The following is a 24,719-nucleotide window of genomic DNA, read 5'->3' on the forward strand; positions in this document are numbered from 1 at the left end:
ATGTCATGACGTCCTTACGCCTCTCAGCGGTGACGTCACACGTCGCCATGTTAACGAATGTAAAACGAAAAGTGTTTATTCTGCTTCAGAGTTGAAGGTTGACTATTGCCACTATGTGCGATGTACTCTTACAGGTACGAAGTTTCTTTCAGTCCAGGTCACAGTACCGAGAAAAACGTGACACGACCGCTAGGAAGAGCACAAAATTGGTCCTTCAGTATTAATATATAGATGGTCATACATTAACGACTTTGACAAGTCAAGAATTGATGTTCCTATATAAATAGGTTTATCCATTTCAATATTCTCTTTTTTCAAATGAATAGCACAAAAGTTCTCTGAAAACACCTCCGCTCGCTCAAAACTTTGAGCCTGTTTAATCTATTAATTAACTTTGAAGCCTGTTTCCAAGATGTAGCAAGTCTTATGTTTTGTCGATTCCTAACATTTTCCATGGTATTTCCAAATACAGCATTATTCATTAATTTATAAAAGTACTTCTAAAAATCTGTTTTTGCTTCTGTTCTCCTTTTTGTATTAAAATCAATATACTTCTTTAACCATTGCCTTTGTTTAAATTTCAAAATCCGATGAATTTTCCTCACTCTCAACCCAGCAGATAAATATTGTCTCAAGTTCCTTTGATGCAAAACATAACTTTCTTTATCATTTAATGTAGTAAGTAGTTTTTCTGGAGATTTACCTTTTAAATTAAATGTCTGTTGGTAATCACTTAACCATTCTTTTCTTGGACTTTCTTTATCAGGGGCATAAGGTAGGTCTTTATGTTTGTGATGAAGTTCTTCTGGATATTTTAAATCAACCTCAAAATAATATCCAACTTCAGCTTCATTCAATTCGTTTTGAGAGGAGACAACAATGTCTCGTAAAACTTTTTCATGATGTTTTTCTTTAACCCATTTAAGTTTTCCATAAGGTAAAGATTTATACATAGCCCACCCATACAAATTGTTAGCATCATAATACATCAGATAAGAGGTGTCCTCATTCTTATTATAATCAGGAAGATATTTGTTATTTGCTTTAGCATATCTCTTAGAACATACTTTAGATATTCCTCCTCTTTTAGCCTTCTCTATCATTAAAAGCATATCTATATCACTGATTAATTCCAAATTCTGTTTTGTTATTTTTAACATATCACTCCAAGCTAAACCCGGAGCCGTGTAATAGTGAGCGGGGTCGAATCCATAAGAATTTTTATTATGACAGACTGTTCTAAAAGTTTCAAACATATCAGACAATAACAATACATCAGTTTTAAGATACAAATCATGATATTCTCCAAGATTCTTTACATTAAACTTCTCCCAAACCTTTTTAGCTTTCGGAAATATTTATAATCTCTATCAGAAATATGAGTTTTATTCAACTTGCTGAAAAAACTTTCCCTTGAAGGAAGTTGTGTTTCTTTATACTTATCAAATTAATCCATGGACTCATGCGGATATATTCCCTTTTGTAATGAGATCAATCTCTTCTTGATTTGAGAAATGTGATTTAAGATTCGGTAAGTTTTTAATATTTGATGCTAAGTTAGATAATGGACTTGCCATAAACTTGTATGTGTCAAGAAATCTGACATGGGTTATGAGGGATGGATGAATTGTTTTGTGAATGAGATGTATTTTTGATCTGTGTTACGAATGGCAGAAATATCTCCAGATGTCTTTGAAAGTTCATTTATAAATAGATGTGTGTCATAGTGAGCGTTGTTGTGAAGAAAGATAGGAATAAAGTTTGGGGGCTTGTAATGAAGATTACAACGGGAATGAGCTGGACCTCTATATTTTCCAGTAAGATGACAATGATCCCTAACTTTGACCTCTCCCTCAATTTTCTCCTCACAAATATGACAGATACTGTTCTTTCTAAATTCCTTTTTCTCTCCCTTTGTTCATGACATTGGTTTATAGGTTTTAACCATTATTTCTCTTTGTCTTATACAGTCTTTTTCCAATCGTCTTACAAACTCCTCTGAGGCATCTTCTCCTCGATAAAGTTCTAACTTGTTGTATTCATTACCAACAGATGATTTGATATAATAACAGAAACCACAAGGAATATGTTTTTGATATTTATTTGTGTATGATTTATTTGGATTTGGAGAAACAGTATCTATCTTTTCAAGGATACTTTCAAAATCAGCATATATCACAAATGGGTGTTTTATAGATTTGTTAAAATCTTTGAATGATATGTTTGAACCTGTTTTTGGTAAATTGATTACGGTTGATTTATGATGTCTACAATATTTTGAATGTTTATTTAATCGTTCTTTTGTGTGACAGTAGTTGAGACAACTCTTACAAAGATACGTTTTACATTTTCTCTTGTATAGTTGTGATATGGTTAATCTTGATAAATTTTTGATGAAAGCATAATGTGATTTTTCCTTTGAAGTAAAGTAGAGAAGGTCAATGTGTGTTTCATCATTTTTATAGTTGTTTGAAATTTTTAATATCTGAACTTTGTTTGTATCCGTTAATCCATATACATTAACAGATAGATTATTCATTTTCTCAAATTTAGGAATATCTCTCAATGACATTGGAAACTTAAAATCTTTAACATTTAATGTATTCTCGTATTTCTTATAATGTTCAACTCTTTCACGATTCCATTGTGGAGGATGTAAGTGAGCAAGAACAGACCATAGAAAATATTTATTATCTTTGTTTTGAATATTAACAACCGCTTTCTTAAGTTTTATCTCTTTTGGTAAATCAATATAAGAAGAAGCTTGAAGAGGATCTGATTTTAAGATGTGTATATCTAAAAAGATTATTTTTGTAATATCCTCATTATTTGTAATATCAAAAAAAAGATAGCAAATCCACTACCTACTACAGTGTTATCGACATCTTGTTCTTGTCTCTGGAGTTCATCGTAAACATCACATCTTACAAAATCTTGAAATGATGAGATAAAGTGAGGGTTTGTCCTCGTTTAGGGAGTAGTTTCATCGCCTTCTCTTACCATATTTAATTTTACTCCCATATAAAACTTTAAAGTTTTAATTTCACTTTTAAATGTGTTTTTTAATTATAGTTTCAATACCTTGTTTAACCACATCAACAGCTTCCATGATTGAAGATGGTCCAGGGTCTTGAAAGCGAAACAATCTTATTTTTATATGTCCTTTAAATGCCCCATCAGTGTTTTCAATGGAGAATTTAGTGGCACCTTCCCTTTCTTCATTGTTCTTGTGTTTGCATGATTGAAGGTGTTTATTATAATTTTTTAAAGAATATCATTATCACATCCTTCACAATTTTTTATTTCTTGGTCAAGTGGAGATATTTATCTGAAAAGATTGAATGTGTATTTGTTGGTTGGAAGGTGTTTTTTTATAACATTTATATTCATGATTACAAACATCACAGTACGTTGTATTCACCATATTTATAGAACAAAACTTTGCTTAAAATAAAATTTTCTTGATGAAAATTATGTTTAATTTATAGGTGAATCTGTGCTTAAAACCATTTTATCCTCCAACTTTTTTCACTTAATAAATACAATGTATCAAGACACAAAAGACAAGTTTCAATCAATCCCTTCATTTGTAAAAGATACTGAGAAATATGTCGAAGATATAAAATTGAATAAAGATAAATATAACAACTATTGGATAAAAACAATTATGGTGAATAATATGAGTTGTTCAATTTCCTTCAGTGGAAGAGCTTTTAGTATATCTGGAAGAACATCAATTAAAGTTGCTCTAACAAAAGTTTCTCATCACCTTCTGGCAATATATTTAAAATTAGAAAAAGCAATGAAACAAGAAAAAGTATCAAAAAAGAAAAACCTCATGGATGAAGCTTTCGAAAAAAAAAAAGATAAGACCATCTGTAATATGCAAGGAGAAATTTGTATTTTTTTCAACAACCCTAAATATGTAAATCCTGATGAAATAAAGGATGTTACTATATCAGGTGAAATAACATTTCGTTCAATAATACAGGGTGCCCCACAAAAAAACAGGAAATTTGAGATTTTAAGATTTATTTTGCACTTTGAACATGACATCTAAGTTTGCTTTTGTTTTGTTTTAAATAAACTGTACCAAATTTCCTGGTTTTCTGTGGGGCACCCTGTAGTTAAGGATCATTTTAAAATTACCTTTAATATAAAAAAATGTAGTAGTTGAATCTGTTAATGAAAAAAAGTATGTAGATATAGATGGTAATGTTTTTTCTACTAATTAAATATGAGTCATTATTCAACTAAAGATTTTGAAGATTATGAGAGTGATGATAAGTATCTCTGTTAGAACAGAAGACAGTTATGATACCGAGAGTTTGTGTTCAAACGATAGTTATGAAAGTAGTTTTTAGATGATTGTGAAAGCACCAATGAAAGTACCAAAGATGATACCGAAGATTAATTTTATTTGAAGTAAAGTTTTATTTTATAAATATGAATGGTTTACTAGATTTTGAGCCTCTTGAATTTCCTGATTCTCCACATGACAAATTTGAGAATTGTCCTTCATGTGAAAGACGGGGATTAAACACAGTCAAGACACACAGAGGGATAATTTCTCACCTTTGACTCGACTCATTCAAGATCAGAGGACATGAGAGGACTTCTTGCCAGCCAAAAAAAGTCATTCAATTCTTTTCTGAACGATTGAATGTCTTTAAGGAAGTCATTCATTTTTAGCCACTCACCGTGTAATTCAAAGGCCTCCTGTTCTAGATCAGTTATCAACGATGTTCTTATTGGGGACAACCTGTTAGAAAAAGACACACAATAATTATTGGTTGTATAGTGATTTAATTCTGTATAAAACAACAAATAATGAATTGGGTTAAGGATCTCACCTGTCATCTTGTGAAAACAATTGATCCGCAAGGTGGGAGAAATTATCTGCACAATCCATTCTTGAAATAAAACACTCAGCACGCAAGTTGGTTTAAATAAGCAACTTGATGACATAATGGGAGATTTCACAACAATGGTTTTTTCAGGGTGTGTCCCACATAGGAAATGACTTCGGAATTTTATTTTTGGCTTGGTTCGGGCGAGGCAGCTTGACTGACTCCAGACTGACTCATTTTAACACAAAAATGAAACAGCTTGCTTTGAATGATTTTGAGAAAAACCTATGTTTAAAAGCTGTTTTTGCTTGCTTTTCGCGAAACTTTGTTCTGTTAGTGTTCTGTTGATTTAAGATAGAACCATGAGAGACATGGGCACAGAATACTTCCTCATTTTCACAGCACGACTGTGCTCTTAAAGGCACTTCCCCATTTTACAGAACCAAAGGAGGGATCATGAACTTCCCTTTCTTTCATGCTTGAAGAGATAAAGTGAATATACTCAATGGAAATGAATGTTATAAGAAAATTAAGTTATTCCCTAAAGTAGAACATGGGCAAATATTCGTTGGTTCGCTCTTTGAGTGGAATGAAAATATGAAACCTGGGAAGAAGTGCTTTAATCAGTAAGTCTCAATCTTTCATAGTCTCAATTTTACATTTGCTTGTATGGGAGGGAAGGGGATAGGTGGGGAGAAAATCAGTCTCCTATTTTGGGCTTTTGGGGCTTGAGTCAGAAGGTTTTTCCCTTTCCCCCCATTCATTTGAATGGGAGTCCCAGAAACCCCATTTATCATCCACTGCTGTGTCATTGTCATAAATCCCCCTGTCCACATCATGGAGAAAAATATGCGAACAATAAAGGGGGAAGATAAAACAACAAAAATAATGTGATGATAAGCTGAGACAAAATGATAGAAACTATCTCCTGCAGTGCATTGCAAGATTCAGCAAGGCACAGGATGGTTGGTGCACTTGTAGTGCAAAGAGGATGTGGGTAACACACAGCTATTGTTATATATATATATATATATATATATATATATATATATATATATATATATATATATATATATATATATATATATATATATATATATATATATATATATATATATACTTAATATACCATCCAATCGGGACATGGCCTGGAACCCTGGGATGTCACATGGTTTATGTCACCCGTGATATTACCGTGAAAAATTGGGGAAGCACAATAATTTATTAAAAACAAGAAAATAATTAGTGAAAGATAGACATATAAAAGTGAAATTACAGGGGATCAGAGATATTGAGGGCCTATCTAAACACTGCATTTGTCAGGCTAAGGGGGTGGGGGTGGCCATTTGACAGGACAGCTTTGCTGAACACATGCAATAATCTGAGATATCTGATATAATTAAATTATCCCTTTTTCTCAGCCATATTTGTTACAATATATCGATTGTTTAATCCTACTGAAGCCCATATGCCCATAATTTTATTTTGATGGTGCAAGTATGAAGTTGTTTGCTTCATGATGTATTTTTGTTTTTTTTTGTTTTTACAGATGGTGCGCTGTGGTAACATTTTGGTACAAATGAAGCATGCACCATTGAGTGATTCTCATGCATGCCGGCTTCTTGAGAATAAAGCAAGTAACTTGATGGACACAAGTAGAGGTGTGAAATACTTGATGGGCAATGCCATTTAATTTATGTGGATCTACTTCCTGCATGTCATTCTTTAATTGACTTATAATAGTCTATAGAATGGCTTTCTTACAATTATTTGATTACTTTTGGTACAATAGCTGTCTTTATGTATATATTTATGTATGTATATGTATGTATGTATATATATATATATATATATATATATATATATATATATATATATATATATATATATATATATATATATATATATATATATATATATATACTTTGTGAATGCTGTTTATTTCTGTTTACATTGTTATTGTTAGAATGATGTTGCATGGTATTTATTATGGTTATTCTATCCAAACTCGTCGAACTTTACAAAAGGCCACTATCTCAGATATTGATGAAACAAATTGCCCAACAAAAGGCTTCAGCTCCCAACTTCAAGTAGTTTTGGAGTTCATGGCTGCATAAAATATTATGCAACACCCATTTTTTGCACTTGCGAATTGTGCCTTTGTTTTATTAGTAACTAGACTGCCCGTGAACCCGTTGGGTTCCCGTCGTGACAGCGGTTGATAACAAAATCGTTATTAAAAAAAAAAAACAGAAAAAGATAGCTCCAGCGAATTTTACCACTGAGGTTGTTTGTATTGATAAAATTCTCCCGAAGAGTACTTCACTGAATCGGGAATTTATTTTTTAATAATTTTTTCATTGCCCGATTTGAATGAAACTTCATACTGCACACCGCAGGAGAATGGTGAGTAAGTTGGGCCGAAAATTTTTGCGCTATCGTGTACCGTTTTGGCTGTATTTCGGGAACATACATACATACATACATACATACATACATACATACTGTTGTGGCCATGGGTACCAAGACACCAGCTTGTCACTCAGGGGGATTAATCCCTGGTTGTCCTCGGAAGAGCCGGACCTGGGGCCACCGCTCAGAATTAATGTTGTGGTTCGGTGGACTGTTTTAGAACCACGAACGCCACCCAGTTAACCACGAGTTCCAGTGTCCACCTTTTAATTATTCCGTTTAACTACAGGTCATGTGGTTACTGAGCGAGGAGCGCGCCCTCGGCAAAGCACCAATGTTATCTCGATTATATTTTAATTAGGGCAGCCGAGCGTTTTAACTGCTGGTGCGTGCTGACTATTTTTGGTCAAATCTGTGGTAATTACCTCCCAGTCTATCGAGGTTCGGACAATGCGAGACCAATGGAAGGAAAGGACAAACAAGGACAGGTTGGAAGTCGACAAATGATTTATTAATAATAAAATTAATAAATAAACAGAACTTTTTATTTTCTGAGGTAAATAAATGAATAAATTTTAAAGCAATCGAAATGAATAATTACTCAGGCAAAATCAAACAAAATTACAGGAAAGAGACAGAGAGCAGATGCTTATCGGGGGTTGACTTACATACAACTATACACAGAAAAGGGGACCCAGCAGATTATTCGGGGGGGGGGGGAGGGGGAAGATTCGTCTCGCTCACCAGAGCGTAGTTGTCGGTGAAGTGAAAATGTCCTGAAATGTGTGTGAGTGCTTTGTCCGTCACCAGCACCCTGCCTTGTCATGCGCCCACTCGCCAACAGCCTTGGACGCCAGTCGATGTCTGGGGGGCACCAAGATCGTCTGTCGCGGGTTTAGACCCTGGTGCTGCGACACGGGCAGCTCCTCACACTTCACGAAACTAGTGACGTCCAGTGACCCGCGCCTCACTCGTTAGTGACCGACCCGTGCCTCACTCGTTGTCGGCGCTGCTCACACCCACACGCGCACCACACGCTCACTTGCGCAAGCACTGGGAAGGGCGAATTGTCTCGTTGTTGGTGCTGGTCAGACACCCACATGTGCACCACATGCTCGCTTGCTGTCTTGCAGGCTCGCACGCTTCCTCGCTTGCACGCTTCCTCTCTGGCTCGCTTCTTCCCTCGCGTGCTTCAACTCTCGCTTTCTTTCTCTCTCTTGCGCGCTTACATACTCGCTTCTTCCCTCACATGCTTACACCCACTTCTTGCTCGCTTCTCGTGCGCTTCCTCTCTCGCTTACTTCTCCTTCTTTCACGCTTACACACTCACTTCTTCCCTCGTGCGCTTCCTCTCTTGCTTACTTCTTTCTCAGAACGGACCTCCAATTCTTTTTATATCTACAGCCCGTCTCGGCGGGCGCAGAATCCCCCCAACCTCACCCTGCTCCACTTGCGCACCGTTACCATGACGACCCGTGCACTCGGAAAAAAGGCGGGCGTCGGCGCTCGCAAAAAATATGTGCATAAACGTTGCTGAGGAAAAATAAGGCGGGCGCCAGGCGCCAGCACTTGCGAAACAAATGTGTGTAAACGTGTCTGTCGTAAAGAAAAAAAGCTTCCCATAAAGGCCCAGTCACACCTTGACGTTTTAGCCAGCAATGGCAACGTATTAAAATGCATGTAAAACGCTGGCTCACGTTGAACTTTTTATGTTTTTTTTTAAAGAGTTGGTCTTATGCATAACGTATTAGTAACGGACACAGAACGTTTCGTTGTGTTATAGATAACTTATACCAACGAATGCTGAACCTGTTGTCGGCCTTCACAACCTATGCCCAACGATAGTCGAACTTAGGCATAGCGCGCTGCACGCATCGCCGACGATGACGTGGCGTAGCCTATTAAAAGGCTGACGCACAACGATTCAAATCATAACCGCTGCAGAAATGGAAGTGTCAACATCGCAGTCACACCTTGGCGATCTTGCCAGCGTATGCCGACCTCTGAAAAATGCGTCTAAAACGCTGGCGCACGTCGAATACGGTATGGGTAAGTTTGGTATGCGTGAATAGAACGTTAAAGTACGCTATCATACGTCGTATTAAATGGAGTACGTCTTATAATTTTAAACATGTTGAAAATTTTACGACGTACTTGCCGTATGACACGCTCTGCATGCGATGGGAATAAGTTGTACGCACGTTACGTGATCGTTGACACACGTCGACACACGTTACTTGAAAGGTACTCATAAGTCGAAACACGTCAAGGTAATGGTTAGCGTCAGTGTTCCACACTCACGGTTTTTTGTTATTTTTTCTTCGGTATGACGGTGTTCAGTGTACAGTGCGGTTATGATTTAAATCGTTGAGCGGCAGCCTATTAATTATATTATATTATAACCGCACTAGAAATCGAAGTGTCAAAATCACCATCATACCGAATGAAGGAAGAAAAAAAAAATAAAACCAGGGAGTCTGGAACACTGACGCCAACCATTACCTTGATGTGTTTCGACTTATGAGCACCTTACAAGTAACGTGTGTCGATGTGTGTCACCGATCGCGTAACGTGAGTACAACACGTTGCTCATAGGTTAGAAATAAGTTTCGGGTACGCTAAACATTACCTCGACGTGTTTCGACTTATGAGTAACTTACAAGTAACGTGTGTCGACGTGTGTCAACGATCGCGTGACGTGCCTACAACTTATGGCCAGCGTTATGCGGAACGTGCGAGTCATACGCTGGCATGTCTTAAAATTTCAAGCATGGAAAATTTGAGGACAACCGAAAAGTACAACGTTTAAAGCCAACGTACAACGACGTATGGCAGTGTTTTTCAGCGTGCTCTCAATGTTATCAAAACTTACCCATAACGTATTCGACGTGTACCAGCGTTTTAGACAAATTTTCAAAAAATCGGCATAAGCTGGCTAAAACGTCAAGGTGTGACTGGGCCTTTAGAGAGGGGATCTATTCTTCACCATTCTCAATGCATCACATGTAAGATCCCATCAGACGTGGGGATGGGGCTAATCTGAACATGCATTCAAGGAAATAACTGTCTGAGGACCTGGATTTGTGGATGCATTCACCAGACCGGATTCTGAAATCCGTTACAATATATACATACATACATACAGACATATATACAAGATGAGAGTTTTAGTAATATATAGATATCCGCTCCTTCGGGAGCGAAATATGGTATCAATACCCGCTTGCTCAGGCTGGGATCAGTGGTTATACCACTTGCACAATTCCACATGTACCATCTAGTCCTCTTTTGATGTTGCTCCTATTAAGTTTCTCCTGTTTATGTTGTTTCCTTCGAACATCACCAAATTAGGGAACATAATTCCATTTAAAATGCATTCATTCATTACAACGTTATTTAATTATTTTTTTAAAATCAAAGAAAACAATGGAGTGAAAACTACATTGAGAACAAAAATAAGAGAATGTGCTCACAGTGTGACCCCATTAAGACCTGCTCAAATACTGAAAGGCAGAGATAAGGTGATGCATAATATTTGGATTAAAGATAAAGGTCAATGGAATGTGTCATGAGTGTGATAATGTGCAGGAAAAAGCAAAATTACTATTTCAGGGCTTGAAGAAAGAGCATGGTGAGGGTTCAACTCTGGAAACCTTTCCGGCAAGCCGTGGTTTGTTTCAACGGTTTACACATCGTTACCTCGGCCACCGAAGGTGGACGGAGTGTGAACAGGACATCTCAAAAAGTTGTGGACGGATTCAGATGAAATTTGGTGGGCAGGTTGAGTGTGTGACAAGGACAAAATGATTGGATTTTGGTAAAGATCCGAATCTGGATCCGGATATGAGAATTTTTAAAGTGATTCTTCATCATTGAGAGATTGGGCCAAAAACGATATATAGCACAATATCTCAAAAAGTTATTGACGGATTCAGACGAAACTTGGTGGACAGGTTGTGTGTCTGACAAGGAAGAATTCATTCAGTTTTGGTGAAGATCGGAGTCCGGATCCAGATACGAGATTTAAAATTTTTAAAAGTGATTCTTCACCATTGAGAGATGGGACCAAAACGATATATAGCACAATATTTCAAAAAGTTGTGGATGAGTTATGACAAAACTCGGTGAATGTGTTGGGGAGGTGACAACGACAAGTGGATTATATTTTGGAAGTCTGGATTCAGATCCGGCCTATCAGTGGGATACAAAACATAAACTGTTCAGCTGATGGTGAAGCCTAAAAGTTTTCGAGACTGTCTCAAGCAGAGTCAATTTTAATGCTATTTCATGTTAGGGAACAGATGAAAGGAGAGCACAGTCCAGAGATGAGGAAACGGGTTCCATGCTTATTGTCACTATAAATTAAACGATATTACAATTGACTAGCAGAGTCGTCACCATACAGGTGATCTTATTCCAAGCTTGCAACACATTCTTCTGGTACATACCTTTAATTGCCAGTGTATAGGTAACTGACAGCTCTGTATAGGTAAAAAACCAATAACCCGAGTTACGTGCATGAAGCAAAAACATACTAACTGCTTATAATTCAAAACACCTCACTGCACTGGAAAACGTGGGGACAGGAATACTGCACTGTAAATGGTGGGGATTGTAATACGGCCTGGAGGTGGCACTACACGATTGACATTTACAAAGATAATTTGCATCCCCCTCCTCCCCAAGACCACCGGCAAAGATTAAAAAAACACCCCTACACATTAATTGGGGGCTCGTGCTGATCCTATGTAGCAAGTCTGGATGTAATCAACCTAGAACTGGAGGAGGAATAGTGTGACAAACAAACAAACAAACACACAAACACCGGTCCATGAATTATAGTAAGAATTTCCTCCATTGGCACTGGCACACGATCATCCACTCATTTCAAAAGGCAAAATTCGATCTTTAATGTCCACAAGCTCCTGGTAGCAAATGCGAACCTCATCCACATTCTATAAAGATGGTAGGCTATACTTTATGACACAACACTGACTGCAAAGCATATGCAAGGTTTTAGAGAATCTTTATTAATAAATAAAGAATTTACCAGGCTTCAGTTCTGGCCTGCCACTTTCTTCCTCGTAGCTTTGTTGTGGTCTCGATGAAAACATCAGGGTAATATATCACGATTGTTGTAATATAGTGTTGTGGATTTTGAAAGCTGTCGCACTCAACATTCAGGTCCTTTATCTCGGTTATATCGGCAAGTACATGTTGCCAGTTAGGGTCCCGACCCTAGTCTAGTGGGTAATTTAATGTTCATGCGCTGCGATTTGTATTAGGAAAACCATCAACAACAACAACAACGACAACAGCCACAAAATGCCCGTTGGTGGCGGACACGCTGTCAGACCAGCGAGTGTCCCCTGTGCCTCCCTGGAATGCGGGCATGTTTAGACTGCATCTCCGAGCTGAATTCCTTACCTTGTATGGGCATAAAAGCAACTCGGGGGGGGGGGGGATAGAATGCGGGAGCCCCCACCGACAGCGGATGACTCACGCGGGAAGCGAGGCGCGCCCTTGATAAATAAAAAGGGAAGAGACAAAAACACAGCAGGAGGAGGAGGATGGGTGGTTGTTTTTTCCACCAGTTTCTTTGAGCTTCTTCAAACTTCCAGCTTCTTGTTGGTTCTCCGGGCGTTGTCCTCCTCTCGTCCTTCGTGGCTGGTTCTCCTGTCGTTCTCTGCTGGTCCTCCTGTGGATCTGGTCACGTGCGAGTTCTGGGAAGTGCGCACGGAAGGTCTTCTCCCGCCAGCCTTCGCTCTGCCGACTTTGCTCGCTTGGACCTTCCGGATCGGGCTGGGAATCCAGTAGGCCCCGGGGACCTGGTCCTCGAAGACCGCACGAGGCGTGCAGGTCCGAGATAGGTCTTAATAAAGACTGGCTGGTCCGATCGTGTGTGTGTGTGTGTGTGTGTGTGTGTGTGTGTGTGTGTGTGTGTGTGTGTGTGTGTGTGTGTGTGTGTGTGTGTGTGTGTGTGTGTGTGTGTGTGTGTGTGTGTGTGTGTGTGTGTGTGTGTGTGTGGCGCCAGTCCAATAAGTAGTGAATTGTATAAGTGCCTGTATATACTTGCATTTATAGAACTCGGCTGTAGGCTTTTTGCTCATGTCCTGTCCCCTATCTCCATTCATTCATTGCTTGCTGGTGTGTTCAAATAAATGTCCCCCATTGTTGAATGTCACCTGCTCGTTGCGTCCCTTTCCTCACATTGACTGCCATGGAGCATTCGGGGAATTAACTGGCTAATTAAAGCCGATGAACATAATAATCTCGTCTGACAGGACTTGGCGATATATAACCGCTCGGCATTCGCATACGGAATGAGCCGCTTAAGCGGCTCGTTTTTCGTGCAGGTCCCGTCGAGGTATAAACTCCCGGTATCTCTGTCCGCGCGAATAATTAGGTACATCGACAATTCGGTGATCGACCCTGTAGCGCTTGGACAGAGGGATTGGCTGGTTTATGGTGTCCTAAAAACACCCGTAGCTGGGTTTCGCCATTTGTCCGGAAGCTACGATTAGATTGCGCGTTCGGTGGACGCGCGGCCTGGATTGGGCTGAAAAGGTCGTGCGCACGCCGAACGGGCGGAAATCTATAACAATAGCTTGCGTAGGGATTAAAACAATTTTTTTTGTCTTGTTGTCCTGGATACAGCAATGTCAATAGAAATTGATCATGCATGTGCTTAGAGAGTATTGCAGTCCACTTGTGCTCTCAAAGCTGTCATTTCCAACTATCATTGTTGTACTGAATGTGACAAATAGTACAATATCATGAAGTTATCAAACTTCCAAACCTCTCATCAACTTGTATTGTATGAAGTATACCAAGATACTACATCTTGAAATCGTAATGTCTAAACCCCTTTCCAAATTAATGTATATATTTTAACGTAACATACAATCAATCCCTCAACTCTCTCCTCAATCTGTTAAAATTCCAGTACAATTTTTGAGCTTCGACTGATAAAATAATCTGATAGTCTTTGAGAATGATTGAGGGTGACACATGAGGTCTCTAGGTTGCCCACAACAGCTATTGCTTTATGTCGCCTCTCCGTTAATGTCACATCTTGCCTCCATGTCTGTCTGTCTCTCTCTCTCTCTCTCTCTCTCTCTCTCTCTCTCTCTCTCTCTCTCTCTCTCTCTCTCTCTCTCTCTCTCTCTCTCTCTCTCTCTCTCTCTCTCTCTCTCTCTCTCTCTCCTCTCTCTCCTCTCTCTCCTCTCTCTCTCTGTCTCCTCTGTCTCTCTGTCTCTCTCTCCTCTCTCTCCCTCTCTCTCCTCTCTCTCTCCTCTCTCTCCTCTCTCTCCTCTCTCTCTCTCTCTCCTCTCTCTCCTCTCTCTCCCCTCTCTCCCCTCTCTCCCCTCTCTCCCCTCTCTCCCTCTCTCTCCCCTCTCTCTCCCTCTCTCCCTCTCTCCCCTCTCTCTCCCTCTCTCCCTCTCTCCCCTCTCTCCCCTCTCTCCCCTCTCTCCCCTCTCTCCCTCTCTCCCCTCTCTCCCCTCTCTCCCCTCTCTCCCCTCTCTCCCCTCTCTCTCCCCTCTCTCCCCTCTCTCTCCCCTCTCTCCCCTCTCTCCCTCTCTCCCCTCTCTCCCCTCTCTCCCCTCTCTCCCCTCTCTCCCCTCTCTCCCCTCTCTCTCCCCTCTCTCCCCTCTCTCTCCCCCTCTCTCTCCCCCTCTCTCTCCCCTCTCTCTCCCCTCTCTCTCCCCCTCTCTCCCCCTCTCTCTCCCCCCTCTCTCTCCCCCTCTCTCTCCCCCTCTCTCTCCCCCTCTCTCTCCCCTCTCTCTCCCCTCTCTCTCCCCCTCTCTCTCCCCCTCTCTCTCCCCCTCTCTCTCCCCCTCTCTCTCCCCCTCTCTCTCCCCCTCTCTCTCCCCCTCTCTCTCCCCCTCTCTCTCCCCCTCTCTCTCCCCCCTCTCTCTCCCCTCTCTCTCCCCCTCTCTCTCCCCCTCTCTCTCCCCCTCTCTCTCCCCCTCTCTCTCCCCCTCTCTCTCCCCCTCTCTCTCCCCCTCTCTCTCTCCCCTCTCTCTCCCCTATCTCTCCCCCTATCTCTCCCCCTCTCTCTCTCCCTCTCTCTCTCTCCCCTTTACAATTGATAAGACTAAAACATTTCTACTTGGAATTGACACCACCTCTGCTATTCATCCAGGACAATGGAAAATTAGAACCTGGGTTCTTAAAATCCTGCTCCAGCAACATGATTCTTCTCATTCCTGTTATTTTGAACAGGTCTTTCATGATGAGGGCAACTTGTATCTCCATAAAAACCATGTAGATGGAAGGCCAGAAACATGACTGATGTTCTTTCTTTCATTATATTTACTAGCAGAGTACCCACGCAATGGGCGATCTTGTTCCAAGTATGCAGCAAGTTATTTTGACACATACCTTTATTTAGGCAGTGCAGAGGCAACAGACTGCTGCCTCGATTGCCCCCGAAAATAAAATAACCTGGGTTACGTATATGGAGTATATATAATACTGTTGTGGTTGACCAAATTCGCAAGCCACCATTCAGGTCCCTTAGGTGAGATATCTCTGTAAGTATATGTGTAGTTAGGCCCAAACCCGTTGTTTAGAGGGAATAAATGTCATTCATTCGGGCTGCGACCCTTCCAGATAGCCGTTTTTCTTTTACTATCTTTATTTTGGACCAGCCGTCATTACTACCATTACTACCACCACCAACCACGTCTCAACAGCCATCACACAACAACCACCAACCGCAACGCCGCTTCACAACAACAACAACGCCAACAGCCACGACCTTTACCGTCACAACTCGCCCTCGCAACCATCGCATCACCGCCATTCCCGCGCCGCTTGTGGGCACCGATACTGGACTCGTGCAGGGCGCGCACCGAGCAGTGGGTGCAGAAACACCAGCCTTTCCGAAGAAATCGGATCAAAAACTATTCACGCCCACTTCTGTTCCGTCCTATCAGCGAGCATGGGGCGATTTGGCCCCGCCTCCAGGTGCGTCGGAGTGTGGTCGCGATATGCAGATTCGTGGATCAAAAAGCATTCACGCCCACTTTTCCTCTGTCCAATGGGGAGCCAGCCAGAGGTAAAGGGTCGAAGGTGAAGGAGCGAGGCCCCGGGGGCTATAAAGGGCCGCGTTCGCTCGCCGGGAGTGGAGTTGGAAAAAGAGTCAGTCAAGGAGAGTTGGAAAGAGTCAGTCAAGAGATGAGTCGGAGAAAGCAGTTGGACAGAGCTGTGGAGAGTGGGAGAGTTGGAGAGGTGGCGGCGGCGAAGGCAGTCGAGGGGGCGCTCGTGTCAGAGTCGGGGAGCTGCGGAGAGGGGAGGCCGATAACGCGACCGAGGTCGCGGTGGAGACGCTCGTCGCGGGACCCGAACCAGCGAGATATCCTCATCCCCCCGAGCATCAACAACCCCCTCCTGTTTCCCCCCGCGCTGAGATAGTGCGAGAAGGGGGCCCCGTTCCCACCCCATACCAGGCAGTCCCAGCGAGGCCCGCGGAGTCGGGGCGCCACCGCCATTTTGCGGCTCATCACCAGACGGGTAGGCTCGACGCGGTCTCGGCCCCAGGCCCGTCTGCCCCCCTCATCGTGGAGGGTGGTCCCTTTTTCTTTTGCTTTGAGTATATGTGTTGTCGGCGCCGTCTGTGAAGTAAAACTGTATAAGTGTTGCCGTGTGCTCGGTAGTCGGTGGTAGATCTGCATTGTGTTTTGCTTTTACATTTGCTTTTTGTGCATTATTGTGTGTTTCTTCTTCTTTTACATTTGCTTTTGGTGTAATTGTATATTAATATGTGTGCTTTCCGTTTGCTGCGGAATAAATGTGCTTTATGTTGAACTGTTTTTCCCGTTTCGCTTCGTCTTTTCCTTTATTGAATCTCCATCTTACTTCACGTAAAGGGTTGGTCGTGGGCTAAAACGCCCGATAATTAATCGAACCGTCCAGGTTGACGATAACACCGCTCGGTTATCCCGATAGTACGGAACGGGTCGCTTAAAGTGGCCCGTGTCCGAAGTCGACCTGCGGCGAGGTGCGATCGCCCGGTCTACCCTCCGTGTGGGTACTTAGGTAGGTCGAATTTGGCGAGCAACCCTATCCCACGCGGGGGGCCGATTGGCACGATCGTGGTGAGGCCGAAAGGCCCACCCGTGACTAGTTCCCGGCGTTAGTCCGAGAGGGTCACGACGGGATTGTCCGTCCGGTGGGCAACGTGCCGCGATTCGAGTTATGTGGCCGCTCGCACGCCGGCGGGCGCGAATCCGCAACAATACATTGTGGTTTTCCAGAACTCGGATGATTCCAAATTCATCCCACCTCATCAAAGAAAGAAAATGCCAAGAAAAAAAATACATCTTCTGAAACTTGATAGAATCAAACGAAAGTTGCACATGCACAACTTCAGGGTGTCCTCATTAATCCCTGAAAGTTTCAGCTTCCTCAGTCAAATCCTTTTGGAGGAGTACATGAAGTATACATGCATATACATACATACATACATACACACATATACATATACATATACATACTTACATACATACATACATACATGTGCATGGCTCACAAAGTGGGTATGCTGTGGTATGTTTGTGGGAAATTCTACATCAAACTATTATGAGGTACTGAGACAAACCATCAATGGTCAGAAATGAAAGTGGACATCTTGGGGAACCTGTAGAAACCGGCAATATCATACTCTCCATTTCCCTGTTTTATTAAAGATGAATTAAAGCAACAGAATATGGGTATTGTAACCGTAGAAATGTTACAGTTTGATTGGTAAAATTTTTATTTCACTGTACGTTTCTTATGTGACAGTTATTTTGAGTGTGGTGACTCAGAATGTGAACTTTGGTGTCTCTTTTATGTTTTAATGATGTTCTGTCTCCCTATTCGGGTTTTCTGGCATCAACCCTATCTGATGAAATAATGGATTCGTACATAACGCTTCGTGTCCACTGCATCGAGAAAAATAAGGAGTCCAGTGTTGATAATGTTTCTTATGATTTTTATTCCAAATCTCCCTTAATTTCTTTGAAATATGACAGTCTCACGGCAGAAAAATATCGATCAAAATTGTGATCAGAAAAATAAAATTCGAACCGCAAGTAATCCCGTCTTGATTTTCGTGTCAGCCCCGTTATGTACGAATCATCATCTCTCATCGGACGCAAATAACGCTAGCATTAGAAAATCTTGCCGTCTTGCAAACTTCCCCGATTGATGGATATAACAGGCACTTGCAAGCATGTCAGCACATTTCCATTCGCCGCCGAGCGCAGCGTTTGTCTTCGTGTCCGTGTCATTGCGAGAGCCGTAACGTACGAATCCAGTGTGAGGACGCCGAGCCGAACGACGTGACTCGCATTTGTCTGATAATTCTTCATTTTAACCAACGCTAGAATTCTTTTGGTGCTTCGTGAGGATCCGAGAGGAAAGAATTATGTTTTTCTTTTCATGTTTAAAGTGATTATTTTCAAAAGTTCGAAAGAAATAGATTCGATTTTAACGTTATTTTTCACTTACAAGTGTGGCTTTCTCTGCTACTGAACTCGTCTGTGTTTTCTTCGTAATTTATAACATCGGACTCTCTCAAAATGTGTTGTTTTTTTCTTTTTCCTGTCACATATTGAGCCTGTTTAAAAAGGCAGAGTAAAATTATCTGTTTCTTATCCCAAAATATAATATTTACGTTGTTTTTTTTCATCTGATTCCGTACATTACGCTGACGCCAAGCTCGAAATTCGAACGTGTATTTACAGTGTTATATATATATATATATATATATATATATATATATATATATATATATATATATATATATATATATATATATATATATTCATTGGTGATTTTAAAACCGGACGTGTTGCAAGTCTAAAAATTTAGATTTCGCTACTTGAATACATGCAGATTAACATAATGGGTTGCATTTCATGCTTCCCTTAACTTTTTTTTTGCCCTTTGTGTAACAGTATGTGTACCCACTTTGTGAGCCATGCACACATGCACACATACATATACATATACATATACATACATACATACACACATACATACATATACACATACATAAATATACACATACATACACATACATACACACACAAATACACATACATACATACACACATACATACTTTCACACACATACATACATATACACACACATACATATACACATACATACAAACATACATGCATATACACATACATGCACGCATACATATACACACAAGCCGGTAGGCGACTTGGGTGGTCGCTATATCATTGCATACTAGTCATACAGTGTTTGACGGTTCGGGCTGAAAATTTTTGACAAAGAGGTTGATTATAATAGTGCGCATAAAAGCGCGGAAGCCGATTTTTGATTTTCAAAAAAAAAATCAATAAAAATATTTTTCGGATTTTTTCAAAAATGTCAAAGTCCCGTTGCGAGGCAACAGTGGCGCCCATAGCAACGGTGCTCAAAAGCATACAACTAGATCCTGTTATGAATCTACCACTCAAGTTTCATCAAAATCAGTGGACTCCTCTGGCCTCCAGAACTGTCCATTACGTACATATATACAGAGGGAAAACCTGAGAATAATGATAGTCTAGCAACCACCCAATACATGCACATACATACACACACATAAACACATACATACACATACATACTTACATACACACATGTACATATTGGTTCACGAAAAAATATTTTCACGAAAAAATAAATGACCACTATATTCGTTATTGTTGTGTGTCTGTCTGTCTGTCTGTCTGTCTGTCTATGTCTGTCTATCTGTCTGTCTGTCTCGAGCATAGCTCCGTGGGTTTTGATCCGATCCTGATAAAATTTTGGTGGGAGGTTTATATCATGATCTCGTTGTGTTTTCCTGAGAATGGGCCTGCTGCGCCCATTATGGGCGGAGCCACGCCCAAAAAACATGTGTTTTTAGGGGGTAGCCGATTTCAATTTGCATCTTCTCCTTGGGGGTTTGTCGAATCTGACAGGGGTTTTGGTATTTGGTTAGTCCAATGGCACCTGCATAGCCCGACGGAGCTCGATTTTTTTTTTTTCATTTTCGTCCCAAGGTCAAGGTCACGAACTTAGAAAATTGTGAATTTTGACATAAAAAATTATCTTCTCCGAGGGGTTTGTCGAATCTGGCTGGGGTTTCAGTATTTGGTTAGCCCAATGGCACCTGCATAGCCCCACGGAGCTCTATTTTTCATTTTCGTCACAAGGTCACGAACTTAGAAAATTGCGAATTTTGACATAAAAATCATACGACTGCCTAAACTTTGAGATGACAATATTTTTTATGCATAATCTTGAGGTCATTCCCCACCTAACGTCTTGAAACCATTTTGCTCTATCTCGAACACCTTGCCCGTGGCGCCCCCTTCAACTTTGTTTTTACGCTGATTTCATCAAAGTATGGATAATCCGAGGAGTGCGAAATGCCATATAGCCAATATGACGTTATATTGTTCCTGGAATGTTCCAGAGGAAGTTTTGCACCAAAGGTCATAATCCTTGACCTTTGACCTTTAAAGTTCACAAAGGTAAAATTTTCAAAGTTGTGGGAATCGAACCAGGTTTTCGACCTTCTTCGACGAACTAACTCGATTAAGCTATAGCACGTATCCTGTTTCCTTATTTTAATGTCCACAACATTGTTTTGTGACCTTTAAAGGTTATGCAAAGGTCAAATTTTTAAAGTTGTTAAACTAAACCGGGTTTTTGAGATTTTGCAGCTATTAACCTATCACTCGTACCACATCATGTTGATCATTTTTATAACTTGGTCAAACATTATTGCATTGTCTCATCCTTGACTTCTGAAACAATCTACATCGTCAAATACCGCTCGTGAACCATCGTCGTCTTCAGACTTGTACATACTTTCATACATACATATACACATACATAAATACACACATACATACATACACACATGCATACTGTTACGGATCTGGAAACCATGTGCATTCAACATACAGGTCCCAAAAGTTAGTTATGCCGTTAAGTATTTGTGAGATAGAACCCCTCCTTTTGTCTTGTGGGAGAATCAAAGGTGTGCGTTGCGAGGTTCTTTTAGCTAGATTATTACATCAAACAAACCACATATCCTCCAACGAAAGATCCAACGGTACCATCGTGTTTGCAGCCCTCGGTTCGTGGGCCACAGCGCACCATTGCCTGAGGTGGAATTCCAACGATAGTCGAGGCAGTTGCACCATGTCCACCTTCCTCAAACACGCGTGGAGGGGAATGGCGGCTTTCTCTGGGTACGGCCGAAACCTCGCCCAGAAAGGGTGGGCCCGTGGGAACGCTGTCCACTCAAGGCGGACAGTGACGTGTGCTTCACCGAGCCCCGCCCAGAACGGGGGCTCTGTTGTTGCCTTTCGTTGGTTCTTGAGAGGAGAGCGTTCTGAGGAGATTGGAGAAGAGAGGAGCGCGTCTGAAGCTATTAGAGAAAAAGGAGCACGTTGGTTGGGTGCGTCATGTCGTGTTGTTGGTGGTTCCTGGTTCGTTCGTGGAGTTGGCTGGTTCTTTTGCTGGCATTCGTGGATCCTTCGTGGGTCCCGTCCATGACCCTGATCTCCACCCGGGGACTCCGACTGCTCCACGCGGGTTCCTCCACGGGCACGAGCCCCGCGCATGTGACTGTGGGCCGAGCCGCACCACCATTGACAGGTGCCGCACCACGGAGCACCCCCTACCTCCAGCGTGCAGGTACCCCGCCGAACTGCGATCCCCAGCTCGTCTCTCCCTCTCTGGCTGCCGGGGTCTTCTAATAAAACATCTGAGTGTGAGTCTGAGTGTGTGGGCCAATCTTGTAAGTAGAAACTGTGTAAGTGCTTGAATCCTTGTAAATTTTGCCTGCTTGTATATTCCGCGTAAGTCTGCCCTGTGTCCTTTTTCTCTTGTAAATTATTTGTAAATAAATGATTGTAGAAATGTTCCCAGTTCGTTTCCGTCCTTTCTTGCATTGGTCCAGCATGGTTCGGATCTGAGTTTTAGCCAGGTTTTTATACCCGATAATCTGTTCATCCTAGCCGGCACGGCTTTGGCAGTTTCCGCTCAAATGCATCCGAACCGGAGTTGGTAGTCGGTAGTTGGAACTCTACCGCAGCCGTTAGCGTGACCTGGTTCGAGCAAGGCGTGCCGAGGGCGTAGTTCCCCGGTAGTTGAAATCGCGTAGCTAATTAGGTAAATTGGTTCTAGACAAAAAGACCCTACGCTACGCGATTGAGTTATTGGCGACCCACCGCCTCACGGAGTTATCCGGAGCGACGGCCTACAATTCCGGGAGTCCAGTGGGAGACGACGTAATTTCCCCCACCTAGTGGCTGTTCTCGCCACCGACCCCTGGCCCGCAACAATATATACATGTCATAGCTGCATGATAGTATGATATGCTTTGTTAAGGAACAATCTTTATTGTAAAGCTTGACTGTACATCCAATTGTTATGATATTATCTCACATACTGTACATCTATAAAATGGTTGGAATGCTTGTCCCCGTTGTCTGATTTCCCAACACCTTTCCTCCCCTAATAAGACCCCAGCTTTTTTCTGGAGTTTAACGGTGAAAATGTGGTGGAGAGTGCAAAGGATTTGGCAGAGTCACTGTTCAAAAATTTCACTGTACGTAATCTTTCCTTCTTCGTTGTCTCTTTGTGATTGTCAAATACATTTTTATTGTACTCTGTTATCACTGCAGAAACATTTGAATGTTTCTGTTGTCCTAAGTCCGAAGACAATGGAACGGTAAAATAGAACACTTACCCGAAGTAGTATTTTGCTGAATACAAATCAAGTTGGTTTCTCATGAAGCGTTTGTGTGCACAGATTTACATATCAAGTGACCAAGCAACAGGCTCTGAAGATGAAGAAATATTCTTCAACGATATGGACTTGCACTTATCTGCCTAATGCCTTGTTTACAACCCAACATTTAAATAATACTTAAAAACCCGCATGTTTAATCTCGGTACTGTATTATCTAGGTACTGTATACCTATTATCTAGGTATCTCAGTACTGCTCAGTTCAACAACATCAACAGCTTGGTGTGAGACACTTCATTTACTTTATCCTGATATGTTCATTGATATTTAAATAGAAATTGGGATCTAATCACATTATTGTTGGTGAAAATACTGTTGAGTGAAATTTATGGTGCCATTGTTGGGAAATATATACCACAGTTTTTTTGTTTAAAATAAAATAAAAAAACTGCAATAAAAGTGTCATGCTGTTGTCTTTAAACTTTCATCTTAAGCTGTTGCCTTAACTATTTCTTAAAAATCATTTTAGGGATGACCTTGATTTCTGTGTTTGTCTTTTAATGTTCACTCTAATGGGGATAAACGGGTGTATGGACATTGGCAGGACTGGGAGGAACTTGTGTTCTCATTTTGATGTACTATACTCTGTTACAGCGCATCAGTGCTGCTGAAGCAGTTTCTTGGCAAGGTTATACAGGGTGTTTTGCCATTACCTTCCCAGCAGTAGTTACGGCAGTAATTTGGAATTTGTTCAGGGTGCTGGCGATAGCTCGTCAACTCTTTCTGAAGGACACCGGGGGGCGGGGGGGATCTTTAACGTCCACTAAGTAATGCCGGTGTACGGGACACCCAGCTTAACATCCATCCGAGGTGACGGCACACATTTTGCTTAATCTCCCTGCCTGTGAAACACCGGGATGACAGTTTATAGCTGGGTCGGATTCGAACCCAGGCTAGACAGCTTAGAGGCGAGTGTGCGAACTTCTATCTGGGCCATCCTGCCAGCCCTGGAACTTGAGTATGGTTGGGTGGGTAATTGTATCTATGTGTAGTGATTGTGATGTTTGTGAGAGAGTTTCATCAAAATGTGGATTTGTGGTCGGTGTTTGCTCATTTTTCACCCGATAAACGTCTTCACTCCTCCACTTCACACCCCCCAACCCTCCATCCCCACAGTGAATTTAAGTAAATAAATTGATGAATTGGATTCTTGTGATGTTGATAGAGTGCAGCCATGATGGACTACACATGGCATCCTCCTATGTTCAAGTTCCTTGCATTTCCTTGTGCAGTACGTCCCACTTTTACCACCACCACGGAAGGTGAAGGAGTGTATGTTTTCACGCCTCTTTGTATGTTTGTTTGTTTGTCTGTTTATCTGTTTGTCTGTCTGCCTGTGTGCAGGATATCTCAAAAAGTTGTGGATGGATCCTGATGAACTTTTGTGGACCGGTTGGGTGTGTGACAAGGACGAACTGATTAGATTTTGGTGAAGATCCCGATCCGACTACTAGAATTTTTAAAGTGATTCTTCACCATTGAGAGAAAGGGCCAAAACGATATTGTTGCGGTTCTCGGAACTGCATGCATACAACAGAGAGGTCTCCCAAGACAGTTATGCCATTAATATACATGTGGATAGACCCCTTCCTTTTGTTTAGCGGGACAACGGGGAGTGCGTTGCGATGGTCTAATAGT

The 24,719-nt window shown here is 41.5% G+C and overlaps 1 protein-coding gene across 2 annotated transcripts in view; it reads left to right on the top strand.

The window, feature by feature from the left end:
• RP2 (RP2 activator of ARL3 GTPase) overlaps positions 1-24,352 on the top strand; it is a 39,031-nt gene extending 14,679 nt beyond the window's left edge. The window contains exons 5-7 of one of the 2 annotated variants that reach the window (XM_085885067.1): positions 6,400-6,483; positions 22,794-22,879; positions 23,084-24,352. In XM_085885067.1, the coding sequence (XP_085741193.1) occupies positions 6,400-6,483; positions 22,794-22,879; positions 23,084-23,204 (291 nt within the window). In that variant the 3' untranslated portion in view covers positions 23,205-24,352. Of the gene's footprint in view, positions 1-6,399; positions 6,512-22,793; positions 22,880-23,083 lie in introns of both variants that reach the window. The other variant, XM_085885068.1, reaches the window with a different exon arrangement.
• The last annotated feature ends 367 nt before the right edge of the window (positions 24,353-24,719 follow it).

The sequence above is a fragment of the Eptatretus burgeri genome, chromosome 6, assembly GCF_056783735.1.
Source record: "Eptatretus burgeri isolate ZD-2024b chromosome 6, Ebu_testis_v1, whole genome shotgun sequence".
NCBI lineage: Eukaryota > Metazoa > Chordata > Myxini > Myxiniformes > Myxinidae > Eptatretus > Eptatretus burgeri.